The sequence below is a fragment of the Anticarsia gemmatalis genome, chromosome 30 (assembly GCF_050436995.1).
Source record: "Anticarsia gemmatalis isolate Benzon Research Colony breed Stoneville strain chromosome 30, ilAntGemm2 primary, whole genome shotgun sequence".
NCBI classification, from domain to species: Eukaryota; Metazoa; Arthropoda; class Insecta; order Lepidoptera; family Erebidae; genus Anticarsia; species Anticarsia gemmatalis.
Window position 1 is genome coordinate 2,845,186 of NC_134774.1, and position 18,680 is coordinate 2,863,865.

The window sequence follows — 18,680 nt, forward strand, 5'->3', positions numbered from 1 at the left end:
GGGTCAGCTAGTTACTAATAAGTATAACGTAATTGCCTCTGTGTCGAGGTCGGTACTGCATCTGACTGCTAAGCATGAGGTGTTGAGTTCGATTCCCGGGCTGAACAAAAGTACTATTGGTTTTTTAAAATGTTTTTCTCAATAGTAGCCCGGAGTTAGGTAAGGTGCTCTGTAGATGGCAATAGACTCGCCCCCTATTACATGGGGACTAACATTGTTAATGGCGAAACATGAGACATGAGTGTATTTCATACCTTTGTCTACATCTTTGTTACACAGGCCAGCTGCATAATAACAAAAGTATGCTAAATACCTAAACAATTTTGTTTACACAGCCGATGCAGTGCGTTATCAAAACGATATTTACTGAAGATACTAAGAAGATCTTTATCTTTAACAATAATGACAATAATAATTGTCAATTTCAATGGATGAGTGTCTAATCATTATTTAATTATGATAAATATTAATTTTAAATACAGATTCTGCGTGATTAAAACACTGCATGTTGTAAACAAATTCGCACGCTTCTATGACGTATGACTTGCGAACAGATGCTTACAGAAATACGCAGGGTATGCCAGGAAGAGAATCTATACTAATATTATAAAGCTGAAGAGTTTGTTTCTTTGTTTGTTTGAACGCACTAATCTCAGGAACTACTGGTTCGATTTGAAAAATTCTTTCATTGTTAGATAGCCCATTTATCGAGGAAGGCTATATATCATCACGCTACAACCAATAGGAGCAGAGTACCAGTAAAAAATGTAACAAAAGCGGGGAAAATTTTGACCCATTCTCTGTTATGTGACGCAAGCGAAGCTGCGCGAGTCAGCTAGTTGCATATATTTGAGGAACATTAGCTTAGTCTTTCTTTCAACTATGTTGGACCGACTCCAACATACTTCCAGTCTCACCGGATGCAGCTGAATACCAGTATTGTACATGGAGCGACTGTCTATCAGACCTCCACAACCTAGTTACTTGGGTCGTGGAGGTCTCTCGTTACTTAGTCACGAGCTCCTCTTAATAAACCACAGAAACTACTGTGTCTGTGTCATAAAAAGGGGGAAAAATAACTTAGCATACCTTTAAGGGGTCCTGTATACTCAAAAAAAAATACTTTACTGTACCGATACGACTCAGAAGAACTCAGGGATTTATTTTTGATGTCATTCCACTATGGGATGATTTTAAATTAATTCAAGTTCAATTAACGAGCATAGGTAACTTGAAAAAAATGTTTTTATCATTATTTTACAGATTTGTAATACACGTTAAAATATTAAGAAAAAAATTCCACTATTAAAATATTTTTTTAAGCATGGCAATTTTTCCTTATGTCATCAATGTCAAATACGACGCTTTGATGTAAGCGCGCAAACAATCGATATTTTTACTTATTTAAATGTGAGAAATATCAATAAAACCTTATTTATTACTTTCATAATATAAACTTAAAATCCAAAATGGAAGAATTGTGCACAGCTTGCCTTTGTCCGGGCCGGAAATTGTACTTTCTGAACGAAACTGGATTACAGGATATTTACACTCAAATCATCACTGAAATACCGGTATGTTTGTGTTATTTTATATTATTTATTAACTTAATAATCTTATTTTAGTATTAAAGTATATATTTAGTAGTTTCAGTCAAAATCTAGATCACTTTTTGAGTCATAACATTTCGATATTTTTTTAAATTTATGGCATTATCTTCATCTTTAATATTGTATGTTGTCAAGAAAAGCAGTTTATTAAGCCTCCTTTCTTATAAAACAGTACTTTTTCTGATAATAACTACAATATTACAACTATCAAGAAAAATAAAGACTGAAATAATTTTTATAACAAGCAAACTGTCTCAACTTCGTCCGGATATACTTAGTACAATTCTATCCCGTCGATTCCATTCCCGTTAGAATTTAAGTCCCATCGATCCTATATAAACCTTGTCCCAACAGTTACAAAAATACAAAAAAACAATTATGCAATTGAGTCTAGTTGTTCAAAACTTATACCATATTATGTACATTTCGATGATTCATTTTTATTTATATAGATTACTTAACTTCAAAATTGTAACCCATTGCTGTCCTTTACCTGGGCATGTAGCTCTTCCTGAAGGAAACATCATGCTCATCAAGTTTTCACAATTAGAGTGTTTTTAATATTATTTTGACTGCCTCTGTGGCCCTATGATTAAAGTCACTATGTCGCTATCATTGTGTCAAGAGGTTGTGGGTTCGATTCCTGCACAGAATAATTATTTGTGCGATCCACTAATAATTACTTCGGGTCTGGTTTTACTTTGTATCCATTGTTTGTATGTTTGTTAGCCACAGAAGAGTGATTCTTAGTGCGGTTTTAGTCTTTTTTTAGTAAAAAATCAGATAAATAAAAAATGTTTTGTATTGTTTCAGGTGTACAATGTAACGGAGCTGTGCGTACAAGTGTGTTGGGAGTGTAAAGCATTGTTACGTAAAGTGGGGCAGTTTAAAGATCAAGTCAAAAGATGTTATATGGAGCTACTGCAGTTTGTACAACAGGTAGGAGTTATTCAATTAAATAGGCTCTTCAATAATGAGTACACTTTTCTTAAAAATAATGTAATTTAATTTAAAAAAGACAACTCCCGCACTAAGAATTGCTCTTGTGTCGCGGGGACTTTTACAAACATACAAACAACGGACACAAAGCACAACCAGACCCGAAACAATTATTTGTGGATCGCACAAATAATTGCTCCATGTGGGAATCGAACCCACGACCTCCCGTTGCAGTGGTATCGGCGTGGCGACCTAAAACACAATAATTAAGACAAATAATAATGGTGAAGGTAAACATTATTATGAAACCTTGCATGTGTCAAATTGAATCATGTTTTTTGAGGCGATGCTATGTCCGCAATGTGTAGTTTGCAAGCGTGAAGGACTTAAGGCTTAAATCCTCCCTTGTTTGGAAGGAGACCCTTGCCCAGTAGTGAAACAGTAACAGGTTTTAAAAACAAGGTTAAAAGAACTTTAACTGGAGAAGACGTCTTAGAAAGACTTACACAGGTCATATCTTGCCAATGGTCAGGTGCTACACGTAAATGGAGTTCCTGTATGTCAAGATATTATATTAGATTAAGTGAGGCAAGGGAAGTTTGTAAGGACCGTACTAAGTGACATTCTTTTTTCTCTGTCTGGTAGGCAGTACTTTTGTGTCCATAGTTGGAAAGAAGCACTGATTTAAGTAACTGTTATTGTTACAGAACACTACAAAACCCTTCCCATCCTTCCCACACCTACAAACACACTCCCTACCCTCTATCTCGTACCCCGACCTCATAAAGGCTGAACCCTGCCCGCTAGAAGACTACACAATTGACGATGATGTGTACGAACAAGAGTTGGATGTTAAGAGTGAAACGCATGAGGAACCGGAGACGTTTGTAAAGGACTTTAACTCAGAGCAAGTGGAGAAAGTTGAAAAGGTATATATTTTTAACCCTTTGCCGGCCTAGTCGGCTATTCTTGACAAGTCAGAACGTGATCACGACGCTTTCGACAAAAATATAGCATTAGTTAGGTTAATCTCGCTAATCGGGTTGGTACCTACTTTCGGTTCACCAGGTTTTATGAAACAAAAAACTGAATTGAAGTTATTGCTGCACTTGTTTCGCTTGTGCCGATTGTGTAGTTCCTTCGGGTCCGATCTTCATTATCGGGCTATAACTAAATTTTTAAAGATTTTTGCCCACCCATCGCCAAAAAGGAATCTCTAAAATGTTTGTTTGCACAACTACTTAACTAGATTGGATAATTCATTTCTTAATATGTTTGTATCTGTCGGGACAATGTCTGTGCAGGATCGACGGGATCAAAATTCCCACGGGAATTAGGGGGATAAAATTGCACGATACATGGTTGAAATCGGGCCAGTCTGCTAGTTATACATAAATCCATTTGTCATTAGATATTTATAAAAATATTGTAACAAAATGTATGGATGTGAATCAGGCAAGGAAAGTTTGTAAGGATCGTATCAAGAGGCGTTCGTTAGCGTCTGCCTAGCTCTGGGAAAAAGACATGTATGTATTTGATTGTTTTTCTTTCAGCCGATCAAAAAATCTAAAAAGAAGCTCAAAATCAAACCTCAGAAAGCAGTAAAGAAGAAAGTGAAGTTAAAGAAGACTCCTGTGACAGAAGAACGACAGATCACAGTGGAATCTATCATTGATTCAACTGTTAACGATTGTTTTAGCAGTCGGGAAGATGATAAGAGACCCGTTAAAGCAGAGGTGAGAGTTTCTATTGATATTCTTTCTCTTTTTTTAGTTTAATAAGACAACTCCCTCACTAAGATTTGCTCTTGTGTCGCGGGGACTTTAACAAACATACAAACAACGGACACAAAGCACATCCAGACCCGAAACAATTGTTTTTGGATCGCACAAATAATTGCTCCGTGTGGGAATCGAACCCACGACCCAATGCAGTGGTATCGGCGTGGCGACCTAAACCATTGCGCCACGGAGGCAGTCAATTCTTAGGTAGCATATCATTTCTTCCAAACTATGTTGGAGTCGGCTTCCAGTCTCACCGGATGCAGCTGAATACCAGTATGTTACATGGAGCGACTGTCTATCAGACCTCCACAACACATTATAGTAGTATTAGTTTAGGTATACAACATAGTTGGAAGAAAGGCTGCTGATGAATATTCTTTAATAAACTCTAATTTAATTTACAGATTGAAGCGGAATCGAATGGAGACATAAATATTCCTAAGCCAAAAGTGATGAAAGAGCAATTATCCGATAAGCCAGTGTGCGGAGAGTGTGGGAAATCGTTCAGCTCAAGAAAGACTTATAGATACCATTTAAAGTAAGTATTTTAAATTAGCTGTCCCACTGCTGGGCAAAGATAAACGATCTGCGGGTTAAGCGAACCTTACAACGGTTGTTGTTTGTCGTATCGTTAGTGGTCAACCTAGTGTCGAAGTTGTTCAAGCCCGAAAGGCTTTTGACATGGCTTAACGACTGTTATCGTAATTGATAACAGCCGGGATCGACTTTTTACATACCCTCCGAAGCACAGAGACGCCAAGCTCAAATACCACTATGCGGTCACCCATCTATCGAGTAAATAGTGTTTTTCGTGGTTTAGTAAACAATAGCCGCGCGGATCTCTGAGGTTAAGCCACGCTTGCCGAGGTTGTGCTATGGATGGGTGATCATCATATCATATCGAGTTCCTCCGTGTTTCGGAAGGCACGTTAAATTGTGGGTCCTGGCTGTCATTTTCGAAGATCTTTGACAGTCGTTAACAGTAGTCAGAAGCTTGTAAGTCTGACAAGCAGTTTTACTTAGTATCGTGTTATAACACAGCTGATATAGTTTTTATTTATTTTCAGTGTATTACATAAGGGACAGAATAGGTACCCGTGCCCTCGATGCGGGAAGGTCTATCAATGGAAATCGAACCTGGGACGTCACATGCGAACGCATAAGGTAAGGATAACTTTTAATGACTATTTTATTGACTATGATTGATAATGACTGACTATGACTGACTATGATTGACTATTTTTATAACTATGACTGACTATTTTCATAACTATGACTGACTATTTTTATAACTATGACTGACTATGATAGACTATTTTTATGACTATGACTGACTATGATTGACTATTTTTATGACTATGACTGACTATGATTGACTATTTTCTAAGTATGATTGACTATTTTTATAACTCACTTACTATGACTGACTATGATTGACTATTTTCTAACTATGATTGACTATGATTGACTATTTTTGTAACTATGACTGACTATGATTGACTATTTTTGTAACTATGACTGACTATGATTGACTATTTTTATAACTATGACAGACTATGATTGACTATTTACATAACTATGACTGACTATGATTGACTATTTTTACAACTATGATTGACTATTTGTAACTATGACTGACTATTTTTATAACTGACTTACTATGACAGACTATGATTGACTATTTTTATAACTTTGACTGACTATGATTGACTATTTTTGTAACTATGACTGACTATTTTCATAACTATGACTGACTATTTTTATAACTATGACTGACTATGATAGACTATTTTTATGACTATGACTGACTATGATTGACTATTTTTATGACTATGACTGACTATGATTGACTATTTTCTAAGTATGATTGACTATTTTTATAACTCACTTACTATGACTGACTATGATTGACTATTTTCTAACTATGATTGACTATGATTGACTATTTTTGTAACTATGACAGACTATGATTGACTATTTACATAACTATGACTGACTATGATTGACTATTTTTACAACTATGATTGACTATTTGTAACTATGACTGACTATTTTTATAACTGACTTACTATGACAGACTATGATTGACTATTTTTATAACTTTGACTGACTATGATTGACTATTTTTATAACTGACTTACTATGACTGACTATGATTGACTATTTTTGTAACTATGACCGACTGATTGACTATTTTTATAACTATGACTGACTATGATTGACTATTTTCATGACTATGATTGACTATTTTCTAACTATGATTGACTATTTTTATAACTCACTTACTATGACTGACTATGATTGACTATTTTTGTAACTATGACCGACTATGATTGACTATTTTATGACTATGACTGACTATGACTGACTATGATTGACTATTTTCTAACTATGATTGACTATGATTGACTATTTTTGTAACTATGACTGACTATGATTGACTATTTTTATAACTATGACTGACTATGATAGACTATTTTTATAACTATGACTGACTATGATTGATTGTGACTGACTATGATTGACTATTTTCATAACTATGACTGACTATGGTTGACTTTTTTATAACTATGCTTGGCTATGATTGACTATTTTTATATCTTTGACTGGCTATGATTATAGTTACAATAAATTTTGATCAACTATGACTGACTTTGACGATAAATGACTTTGAAGATGACTGACTTTGAAGATGACTGACTTTAACGATGACTGACTTTGACAAGTTCGACGTTGACTAGTTTGACGTTGACTGTGACTGACTTTGCCCATGACTGACTTGACTATGACTGACTTTGACTATGAATGACTTATTTATACAAGACTGACTTAGGCTATGACTGCGTTTGAACATGTTCGATTTTGAATATGACGCTATGCTTTTACCAAGTTCGACGTTGACATTAACTATAACCGGCTTTGATTATGACTATGACTATGACTGTGACTGACTTTGACCACGACTGTCTTCGAAATTGACTGACTTTGTCTATGAACGACGTTGACTGACTTTCACTATAATTGTTTTTGACTATGACCGACTATATAACTACAATTATGCCTTTAATGTTTGTATATCTGTTTTGTAGGCTCGTGATTCAGGTGAACTGTACTGCGAGACGTGTGATAAGAAGTTCGCGTCGGTAGCTACATACAGACAACATTTGAGGATATCACGACGACATGTGTCTGAGAGTGAGTTCAGGTATGTGTGCGATGACCTTGTTTGTATTTTGTTTTTTTAGAAGACAACTCCCGCACTAAGAATTGCTTTTACAAACATACAAACAACGGACACAAAGTACAACCAGACCCGAAACAATTATTTGTGGATCGCCGGTTAATTGTTCCGTGTGGGAATCGAGCCCACGACCTCCCGATACAATGGTAGCGGCGTGGTGACCTAAACCACTGCGCCACGGAGGCAGTCAAATGTAGTAGTTATGGTTGATCAATTAACTGCCTCTGTGGCGCGGTCGGTAGTATATGCGACTGCGGTGCGAGAGGTCTCGGGTTCGAATCCTGGGTCGGGCCAAAAAGTCTTTTCTGAGATTTTCTGTTAAGAATTTCCTAGAGATTGCCCGGAGTTTGGAAGTTGAGGTCGAAGACCTCCGTGCCTCGGAGAGCACGTAAAGCCGTCGGTCCTGCGCCTGACCTCTCACTGGTCGTGTCGGTTATCCGTCCCACCAAACTATGAGAGTGATGGAATAGAGAGTGTGACCTGTGTATTGTGCACACACTTGGACACTATAAACTATTATGTATTTTTGTTTCAGTTTCATGTGCAACGAGTGTGGCAAGAAATTCGTAAACAAAACACGACTGAGAGACCACATAGATTGGGACCACTTGAAGAAAATTAAATTTAAATGTAATCTATGTAATAAGGTGAGTTGAATGAATTCATTTAGCTGTCATAGTCAGTCTCTCATCGTCATAGTGAAAGTTAGTTACAATGAAAGTCAGTCATACTTATAATAAGTCATAGTCAAAGTCGGTCATTGTCATAGTCAGCCTCTCGTCGTCATAGTGAAAGTCAGTCATACTGCAAATAAGTCACAGTCAAAGTTGATGTATGTCAATCGTGGTCAAAGTCAATCATAGTCAGAGTCGGTCATAGTCAAAGTCAGTCATAGTCAAAGTCAGTCATTAGTGAAAGTCAGTCATTAGTGAAAGTCAGTCATAGTCAAAGTCAGTCATAGTCAAAGTCAGTCATAGTCAAAGTCAGTCATAGTCAAAGTCAGTCATAGTCAAAGTCAGTCATAGTCAAAGTCAGTCATAGTCAAAGTCAGTCATAGTCAAAGTCAGTCATAGTCAAAGTCAGTCATAGTCATAGTCAAAGTCAGTCATAGTCAAAGTCAGTCATAGTCAAAGTCAGTCATAGTCAAAGTCAGTCATAGTCAAAGTCAGTCATAGTCAAAGTCAGTCATAGTCAAAGTCAGTCATAGTCAAAGTCAGTCATAATCAAAGTCAGTCATAGTCAAAGACAGTCATAGTCAAAGTCAGTCATAGTCAAAGTTGATCACAGTCAAAATCGATAATAGTCAAAGTCGATAATAATCAAAGTCGATAATAGTCAAAGTCGATAATAGTCAAAGTCAATAATAGTCAAGGTCGATAATAGTCAAAGTCGATAATAGTCAAAGTCGATAATAGTCAAAGTCGATTATAGTCAAAGTCGATAATAGTCAAAGTCGATAATAGTCAAAGTCGATAATAGTCAAAGTCGACTATAGTCAAAGTCAGTCACAGTCAAAGTCGATAATAGTCAGTCGGTAATAGACAAGGTCAGTCATAGTCAAAGTCGATCATAGTCAAAGTCGGTCATTGTCGAAGTCAGTCATAGTCATAGTCAAATTAGGTCAAAGTCGGTCATAGTCAAACCCAGTCATAGTCAAAGTTGGTCAAATTCGATAATAGTAAAAGTCGGTCATAGTCAAAGTCAGTCATAGTCAAAGTGGATAATAGTCAAAGCCGATAAAAGTCAATGTTGATCACAGTCAAAGTCGGTCATAGTCAAAGCCAGTCATAGTCGAAGTCGCTCAAAGTCAATTATAGTCAAAGTTGGTCAGTCAGTTATAGTCAAAGCCAGTCATAGCCAATGTCGATAATAGTCAAAGTCGATCATAGTCAAAGTCAGTCATAGTCAAAGTCGATCATAGTCAAAGTAGGTCGTTGTCAAAGTCGGTCAAAGTCAGTCATAGTCAAGGTCGATAATAGTCAAAGTCGATTTATATTTATTTAAAGGCCTTTCGGCTCGAATAACTTTGACACTAGGTTGACCACTAACCGTACGATAAGAAGAAGATAAAATTTGTATGTTTGTTGCAGCCGTTCAAATGCCACACGTCTTTGTACGTGCACGTACAAAACGTACACGGCAGTAAGGACAAGAAGGAGAACTTGTGTCATGTGTGCGGGAAGTCATATCAGGTGAGAAACAATTAACTATGGCGAAATCAAAGTCAAGTATGTTTTACTAGAAGCCGCCCGCGACTTGGTCCGCGTAAACCTTTCCCGTGTAAATCCCGATCTCTCGGGAACTCCGGGATAAGTAGCCTATGTGTTATTCTGGGTCTTCAGCTACCTACATACTAAATTTGATTTCATTTTATTGTCCCTACCTTCCGAACTGGCGGTAAATTCACTCTCTGTATCATTGACTATCATAAGTGTCAGCATTTGACTTAATTTGCTTTTCTTTTATTAAAAACAACTCCCTCACTAAGAATCGCTCTTGTGTCACGGGGACTTGTGCAATCCACAAACAATTATTTGTGGATTGCACAAATAATTGTTGCGTGTGGGAATCGAACCCACGCGGCCTCCCGACGCAATGGTATCGGCGGGCTGCCGTCCTCTAACTATAATGCCGTTATCTACAAAAACAATTTTTCGAGATATTCGATAAAAAGGCGCGAGAAAAGAAATATGCAATGCTGTTTCGTAACTATCTGGAAACTAAGATTTGAAATATCTTTAGCAGTATCTGGAAACAGCATTGCATATTTCTTTTCTTGCGCCTTTTCGCGAATATCTCGAAACAAAATGCCGTTATCCACAAAATTGTTTTTGTAGATAACGGCATTATAGTTAGGGGACGGCAGCGTGGTGACCTTAACCACTGCGCCATGGATGCAGTCTTATTGTAACTGTATTGTTTTAGAACGCGGCCAAGTTAAAGTACCACATAGTGGCGATGCACACGAGCGAGACGCCGTACCAGTGCGAGCAGTGTAACGCCGCGTTCGGCTGGTACAGCAGTCTGTACCGACACGTGCGGGAAGTGCACTATAAGGTAACTCCCCCCCCCCCCCCCACACACAGTGTAACGCCGCGTTCGGCTGGTACAGCAGTCTGTACCGACACGTGCGGGAAGTGCACTATAAGGTAACTCCCCCCCCCCCCCCCACACACAGTGTAACGCCGCGTTCGGCTGGTACAGCAGTCTGTACCGACACGTGCGGGAAGTGCACTATAAGGTAACTATTGTATATACAACACACACACGCAGTCTTACCCCCCCCCCCCTTGTCTATACCCCCCCCCCACACACACACCTAGTCCCCCTGCCTTGTCTGTACAACTTCCCCGCCCTCCTAAAAACACACAATCTTCCCCTATGTTGACTGTACAGTGTTCACCCTCCTCCCAACAAACAGTCGTCCCTCCACCGTACTCTGTCTACACCCCCCCCCCCCCACTCTGTCTACACCCCTCTCACTCTGTCTACAACCCCCACTCTGTCCAAACCCCACCACTCTGTCTACATCCCCCCTCTGTATACCCCCCCCCCCCACTCTGTCTACCCCCCCCCCCTCTTTCTACTCCCCCCATTTGTCTACCCCCCCATCTGGCTACAGCCCCCCGCTCTGCCTATAAACCCCGCCCCCACACACTGTCTACGTCTCCCTCACAACACACACACATTGTTAAGCACCCCCACTCCTATCTACTCTGTCCACATACCACCCCACGTTGTCTATACACTCCCCACTCTGCCTATACACCCCCCCACTCTCTATAACTCTATCTATAAACTACAAACCTCATAAACAACTTTATAGCCCAACCACGAATTCGAACCCGAGACCTCTGCGCCGCAGTCACAATCACTTACAATTTAAAATAAACTTTCTATTTCAGATGAAAGGACAGCCGAAGAAAAGTAAAAAAACAAAAAACATGGACGCCTTACCGTCTATGTTACCATCTATATCTCAACCATTACTACCACTACAAGGACCTACATAATTACATCTATCGTATGGCCACTGAACCTAGTGTCAAAGTAGTGTAAGTGTTTGTGGTGAACTGTTGTTATGTTAAACAACAAGCGTGACTTGTATCACGGCGACGCTCAGCTCAAACACTGCACCTACATCTATGTAATGTACAAGTTAACACACTGATCGTTGGGTTAAACTATTGTAAAGTAAGGCCAACCAAACGGGATAAAAAACGTAAACAAAAGGACCGTTACTAGGTTACATCATCATGGCTTAGCCTTTCTTCCAAGCTATGTTGAAGTCGGCTTCCAGTCTCACCGGATGCAGCTGAATACTAGTGTTTTACATGCAGCGACTGTCTATCTGACCTCCACAACCCAGTTACCTGGGTTATAACACGATACCCCTCGGTAAGACTGGTTGTCAGACTTTCAAGCTTCTGACTATTGTTAGCGACTATCAAAGATCTTCGAAATTTACAGCCGGGACCCACAATTTTACATGCCTTCCGACACACGGAGGAACTCGAGATATATAAGATACTTATGTTTGTTAAGTAGGTAGGTATTAATTTTTAGTTATATTATTATATATATATGTTAAGAGCGTATTCTCGCCAACAAGCTTGAAAGCTTGGCGAGTAAAATTATCTGTTACCACATATTATGTAAAAAATACTTTTATTTCAATAAGATGGTCACCCATCCACAGATCAACCCCGGGAAGCGTGGCTTAACCTCAGAGATCGACCCGCGCGGCTGTTGTTAACTAAGCCACGAGCTCCTCCACTTCGAATGCAATCCAAACAGGGAATGAACTTGTTCGCAAAATGGCGGACGAAATGTTGACAAGTACGGTACTGACTGCTTTCCTGTACCACGCAACACACAACGAGATCTGCCGTCGCTATTACTGCGGGTACGAGTGATAAGGACAGAGATATTAATCGCTCGCTATCGCAATGTAACTTAGTAACGGTCCGTGTGTTTACGTTTTTTATCTCGTTTGGTTGGCCCCAGGGCGCGTTCCCACTATGTCGTGACGACAGATAATCGTGTAGTTTTAAGTGTCGTGGCTTATATGTTTAAATGGAGGTGTTCATATATAGAACGACACGACTTACTGTCGTCTACGACATTTTTTGCAGTGACGACAGATTATCGTGACAGTAGGGACGGCTAGATACGACAGTTACTAAACGATCAAATTTTTTGACGACAAACTATCGTTATAATGGGACTCTAAAGCCCGGTTCCCACTGTAAGCGAAGCGGACCCAGTAATGACTCTTGTTAAACTCGAAAGCGCAAACTACATACTTGTATTTTCACCAACAAAATAGTCGGCAAGCCGGGCTTAGGGAAGGTTCATATCTTACGGAACATACGTCGCGTATTATCGGTCGCGTAACGCCAGAACAGACAAATGTATAGAAAAACACTCGACCGTTCACACTTGTGGAGGAACGAGGTAATCATGTTCCTCTAACACAAAGGGAGGATCCTCCGACCAGGCGAGGTGATCATGCCTGGTGGGCCTAGGCTGCCCGACTGTTGTAGTCGGGAACTTGTATATATAGTCAGTTGCAGTGCAAACTTCGATAGCGCGATTCAGGACTTGTGACGTCACACTGCGCGTGGTGGTTGGTTGTGCGCTGGTCGCAGTAGATGTCGCTGTATGTAGCGATCCGCTACACACTCAACCGATGATGCGTCGTGCGAAGTCCATACAAATTAAGTTACGCCCGACGCATCTTCCGTCAGATATGAACGTTCCCTTAAAGACGGCAGCACAGTAAGTAATCATAATTAAGAAATAGGTTAATTTTGTATCTAATTTTAACGATTTATAAAAGACATTGATATTGTATTAATGCATTTTAATTTTGTGATTTTTTTCCCCATGGAGATATTGTACTAGGTTCCGCCCGCGACGTCGTTTGAATATAAAAGATATCCTATTATATATATAGGTGTTAATTCAGGTTAAAAACTATATGTGTACCAAATTTCATGAAAATTTGTTCAGTAGTTTTTGCGTGAAAGACGTCCAAAGTCGCTTCCCGCGTCTGTCTCTATGTCTGTATGTATGTTAGATCTTTAAAACTACGCAATGAAATTTGGCATATAGGTAGCTGAAGACCCAGAATAACACATAGGCTATTTATCCCGGAGTTCCCGAGAGATCGGGATTTACACGGGAAGGGTTTCCACGCGGACGAAGTCGCGGGAGGCCTCTATTTATGAATAAACAGTAGAACAAAAGAAAAAATTCATAGTATGATGCTCTATTTATTAAAAATACTTATAAAATAATTCAAAAACCATTGTGACATTAGTAGTTCGTATATAGTAGCCACCTTTACACACACACTGTATCGCACGTTCTTAGTATCGTACAGTATTACGCGCGGGTGCGCAGCGCGCTCTGAGAGAGCGATTTTCTTCGCGGACGCGGACAGATGACTCTTTCCTTACCCCTTAATACTAAGTTCATATGATACCGCGGAGCCGCGCGGTACTTTTAACCGAGCGGTACAAAATCGAAGTTGCTGTTGTTATCATATGGTTAGTGGTCAACCTAGTGTCAAAGTTGTTCAAGCCCGAAGGCCTTTGACGTGGCTTAACGACTGTTATCTTAATTGACAACAACCGGGACCGACTTTTTACGTGCCCTCCGAAGCACGGAGACGCCTTGTTCAAATACCACTATGCGGTCACCCATCTATGGAATGACCGCGCCAAGGTTTGCTTAACCACAGCTCCGACCCGCGCGCTAGTTCTTGAACCGCGAGCAACCGCGCGGTTTCTCGGTTCTGTTACCGCGCGGTGATGTAGACAATAGCCGTTTATCATAACTTTTAAACTCTCGCGTTGCATGTTTAATGTATAATAGAATACGGGAATTAACGCGAACACGCATTTTACCAATGCCTAACGTTTTGACGCAGGTTGCACTCGCCGTTAACTTAAGCATTTTAAGGTAAAATGCGTGTTCGCGTTAATTCCCGTATTCTATTATACATTAATAGCCGTTTACTTCGATCTTGTACCACTCGGCCAACCGCGCGGTCATAATAACTTAGCCGTACACCCGCGTGGTTGTTGTTTCATGCGCGATAGTGTGTGTAGGTGGCTAATGGCCCTTTGTTCAGTTGTTTTACAAAAGCCCTCGTATCCAGCTGGCATAGCTAGTGACTCTGGTGTAACCGGTCGGGTCGCCCGCCTGACATCCTCTTATTGAGCCGAAAGAAACCACACCGATCTGGAACAAAGATAAAAATAAATAATCTATTCTAACTTACTTACTGTTACTTACTAATATTATAAATGCGAAAGTAACTTTGTCTGTCTGTCTGTCTGTTACTCCATCACGCCTAAACTACTGAACCAATTTGCATGATATTTGGTATGGAGATATTTTGATACCCGAGAAAGGACATAGGCTACTTTTTACCCCGGGAAAATGATGCATTCCCAGTAGTTAAGGCGTGATTGAGTAACAGACAGACAGGCAGACAGAGTTACTTTCGCATTTATAATATTAATATGGATAGCCTTCCTCGATAAATGGACTATCAAAACACTGAAAGAATTTTTCAAATCGGACCAGTAGTTCCTGAGATTAGCGCGTCCTAACAAACTCTTCAGCTTTATAATATTAGTATAGATTTGATTTTGTTATTTATGAAGAGAGCTCACCAGTAAATCATTGGAACCATCATAGCGCCGCAAGATGAGGGGTCCTCCCATGTCCCCCCCACACGGGCCTCGACCCCCGGAGCCGCTCGTACATATCACATTACTAGTCACGGTGGACCCGTAGTACTGCTGGCAATACGCGTTTGATATGACGGACAGAAACACGTCCCTGAGAGACTGGCTTGCAGTTATTGCTGAACCTGGAAAGAAAAACATTTTTAGCCAACGCAGTGGTGTGGAGGAACGAGGTGATCATGTTCCTCCAACTCGAAGGATCCTCCGACCAAGGCGAGGTGATCATGCCTGGTGGGCCTAGGCTGCCCGACTGTTGTAGTCGGGAACTTGTATATATAGTCAGTTGCAGAGCAAACTTCGATAGCGCGATTCAGGACTTGTGACGTCACACTGCGCGTGGTGATTGGTTGTGCGCTGGTCCCAGTAGATGTCGCTGTATGTAGCGATCCGCTACAGTGGTTTACGAAGCCCGATACCACTGCGTCGGGAGGTCGATTCCCACACAGAACAATTTATTTGTGCGATCCACAAATAATTGTGCCGGTCTGATTGTGCTTTGTGTCCGTTGTTTGTATGTTTGTAAAAGTCCCCGCGACACAATAGCAATTCTTAGTGCGGGAGTCGTCTTTTTTTTTAAATAAAAAGATATGATATAATATTAGGTCGGGGAAAAAGTATTTTCGCAAGTATGTATGAACTTGTAATAAAATCTTTTCTCTACACAAAAAAGCTCGATATTTGAATACCTCACAAGCTCACTGAAAGAAACCTAATGAACCGTGTACTCATTTATGATTCTTGAAGCCAAAGAGATTGTATTACAAGTTCATACATACTATAATGCGAAAAGACTTTTTCCCCGACCTAATATAATAGACTAGACTTACCATCAGACGTCCTGCCGTAGCCGATGGCTTCTGCTGACCTCCCAACGAATGCATCATTTAATTGCGAGCCAGACGGCAACACCATGGGTTTAATATAAGCTGTAAATAAAATATATAAGTCAACTTTTTAATTTACGCCGTCCATGTATGTTAGTATATGACAAAACAAGAAACAATGATTTCTTACAACTTCGCTTGCGTCACATAAGAGAATGGGTCAAAATTTTCCCCGTTTTTGTAGCATTTTTTACCGGTACTCTGCTCCTATTGGTCGTAGCGTGATGATATATAGCTTATAGCCTTCCTCGATAAATGGGCTATCTAGCAATGTAATATATAATTAATTTTTCAAATCGGACAAGTAGTTATGGAGATTAGCGCGTTCAAACAAACAAACTCTTCAGCTTTATAATATTAGTATAGATTATAATATTAGTATAGATTAGTATAGATTACGTGTTACTTACTGGAGTAGCTGACATAGGGTATGGTAAGCACCGCAATATCGTTGGCTACAGTATAAGGGTTGAAATAGGGATGGTTGTATATCGTCGGAGCGTTGACCCTCGTGCCGCCGGAGTACAAGTACACTGAACCGAGCACCACCTGCATACAAACAAAATAAATACAAACATACATAATACAACGCTTAAAAAATTTGACAACATTTATATGGTTCCCTTTCAAAAAAAAGGCAATTCCGTGTGTGGGTCGCACAAATATTTGTGCCTTGTGGGAATCGAACCCATAATCTCACGTCTTGATGTATGGGTAGTGGCGTGATGACCAACTTAACCACTGTGCCACGAAGGCTGTTGGAAAATTGAAATGTTACATGATATATTTTTCTCCTAGCTTGTGTTTTGCAGACGTTGCCATTTTATTATTTAATGTGTTCAATAGAACCTATTTTCAAGTTTAAAGGTCACCACACTTGTCCCCTAATCCCTACTACTTCTTTCTTTACTAGCGGCGGATTCAGAACCCGTGACAACACATAAATGACTTTTCCAAGTGAGTGTGTATTAGAAATAATGATCACTTGTTCCAAAGGTGAAGGAAAACATCGTGATGCAACCTTGCAAGCCTGAGAGTTGTTTAGCACAGTTCTTGAAGGTATGCAAAGTACTTTGCCATGGTTAAATGTATTTAGTTATACGTACCAATATATTTCTCGCTTGAGAGTAGCCATCATACCAGCAAGAAGCCGCGGTTAAGACTCTCCGGTTGTTAAGAACAGATCCTCCACACAACGACGTTTGTCCCGTCGTGAGAGAGATCAGCAGACCGGCCTGTGAATAAATATATACATTACATATATACATAACCAGCTGATTAACGCAATTTCGCTTGCGTCACATAAGAGAGAATGGGTCAAAATTTTCCCCGTTTTTGTAACATTTTTCACTGCCACTCTGCTCCTATTGGCCGTAGCGTGATGATATATAGCCTATAGCCTTCCTCGATAAATGGGCTATCTAACACTGAAAGAATTTATCAAATCGGACCAGTAGTTCCTGAGATTAGCGCGTTCAAACAAACAAACTTTTCAGCTATATCATAGCCAGTTGTGCTCACCGGTCGGTAAACGATCTGTGGGTTAAGCAACCGTTGGTGCGGTCATTCCATAGATGGGTGACCGCATAGTGGTATTTGAACTGAGCGTCTCCGTGCTTCGGAGGGCACGTAATAAGTCAGTCCCGGTAGTTGTCACTTAAGATAACAGTCGTTCGTTCAATAAGATAACAGTAATTAAGCCACGTCAAAGGCCTTTCGGCGGCTTGAACAACTTTGACACCAGGTTGACCACTAACCATACGATAGAATAGCTTTATAATATTAGTATAGATAAATAAAACTGCCCGCTTACCACATTAGGATGTTCTCCACTATAAGAACTGTAGCCACCAGCGATCCTGTTGCCCACGGCCTCTCTTATCCTGATCCTTTCAGCCTCAACCACCCCTATCCGCTGATGATAACCTATCGCCCTATCTACCGTCGCATTCTCGCAACACGCGGCAGCTACCAACGCTAGCAAAACAACAATGGCGGAATACATTTTCACGAATGTAACTTGAAAAGAATTTTCTAGACTTATATAGTCGTTTTAAGTGCTGAGGACTTCACCGTTTTCGAGTGTATCTAGAAATTCTCAAGTGTTTACATTTCCTGTTGATTTAAACTAGTTTTTTGATTTTGGTTTCGTAAAATTAATTAATCAGGTCGCACTGCTAGGCAAGGATCTCCATCCGAAATGAGGGAGTTAGGCCTCGAGTCCACCACGCTGGCTAAATGCTATTGGGGACTTTGCATACCTTCAAGAACTGTTCTAAAGAACTCTCAGGCATGCAAGGTTGCATCACCATGTTTTCCTTCACCGTTTGAACAAGTGATCCTTATTACAGAGTTACCTGGGTTATACCACGATGTTATAAGCCAGGAGTTGTGGAGGTCAGACAGTCGCTCCATGGAAATAAAATACTGGTATATAGGTGCATCTGGTGAGAATTACC

The 18,680-nt window shown here is 39.9% G+C and overlaps 2 protein-coding genes across 3 annotated transcripts; one reads left to right on the forward strand and one right to left on the reverse strand.

The window, feature by feature from the left end:
- Positions 1–1,359: 1,359 nt before the first annotated feature.
- LOC142985592 (uncharacterized) lies at positions 1,360–13,430 on the forward strand. Of its 2 annotated transcripts, XR_012960212.1 has the most exons (12): positions 1,360–1,574; positions 2,424–2,549; positions 3,257–3,478; positions 4,103–4,285; positions 4,738–4,871; positions 5,401–5,497; positions 7,423–7,538; positions 8,110–8,221; positions 9,665–9,766; positions 10,500–10,631; positions 11,480–12,122; positions 12,274–13,430. XR_012960212.1 is itself a non-coding variant. In XM_076133864.1 (11 exons), exons 1-11 carry the CDS (start codon positions 1,470–1,472, stop codon positions 11,585–11,587), a joined length of 1,437 nt encoding a protein of 478 aa, XP_075989979.1. In that variant the 5' UTR covers positions 1,360–1,469; the 3' UTR covers positions 11,588–13,430. The 2 variants fall into 2 exon arrangements, 1 of the variants encoding a protein (XP_075989979.1); XM_076133864.1 differs by having other exon boundaries at positions 11,480–13,430.
- Positions 13,431–13,836: 406 nt separating this feature from the next.
- Positions 13,837–18,250, reverse strand: LOC142985620 (collagenase-like). Its single transcript, XM_076133903.1, has 6 exons — positions 18,035–18,250; positions 17,328–17,456; positions 16,632–16,770; positions 16,165–16,263; positions 15,263–15,462; positions 13,837–14,825 (listed from the first exon to the last, which is right to left on the reverse strand). The coding sequence occupies exons 1-6, from the start codon at positions 18,224–18,226 to the stop codon at positions 14,721–14,723; spliced, it is 864 nt and encodes a 287-aa protein (XP_075990018.1). The 5' UTR covers positions 18,227–18,250; the 3' UTR covers positions 13,837–14,720.
- Between the last annotated feature and the right edge of the window lie 430 nt (positions 18,251–18,680).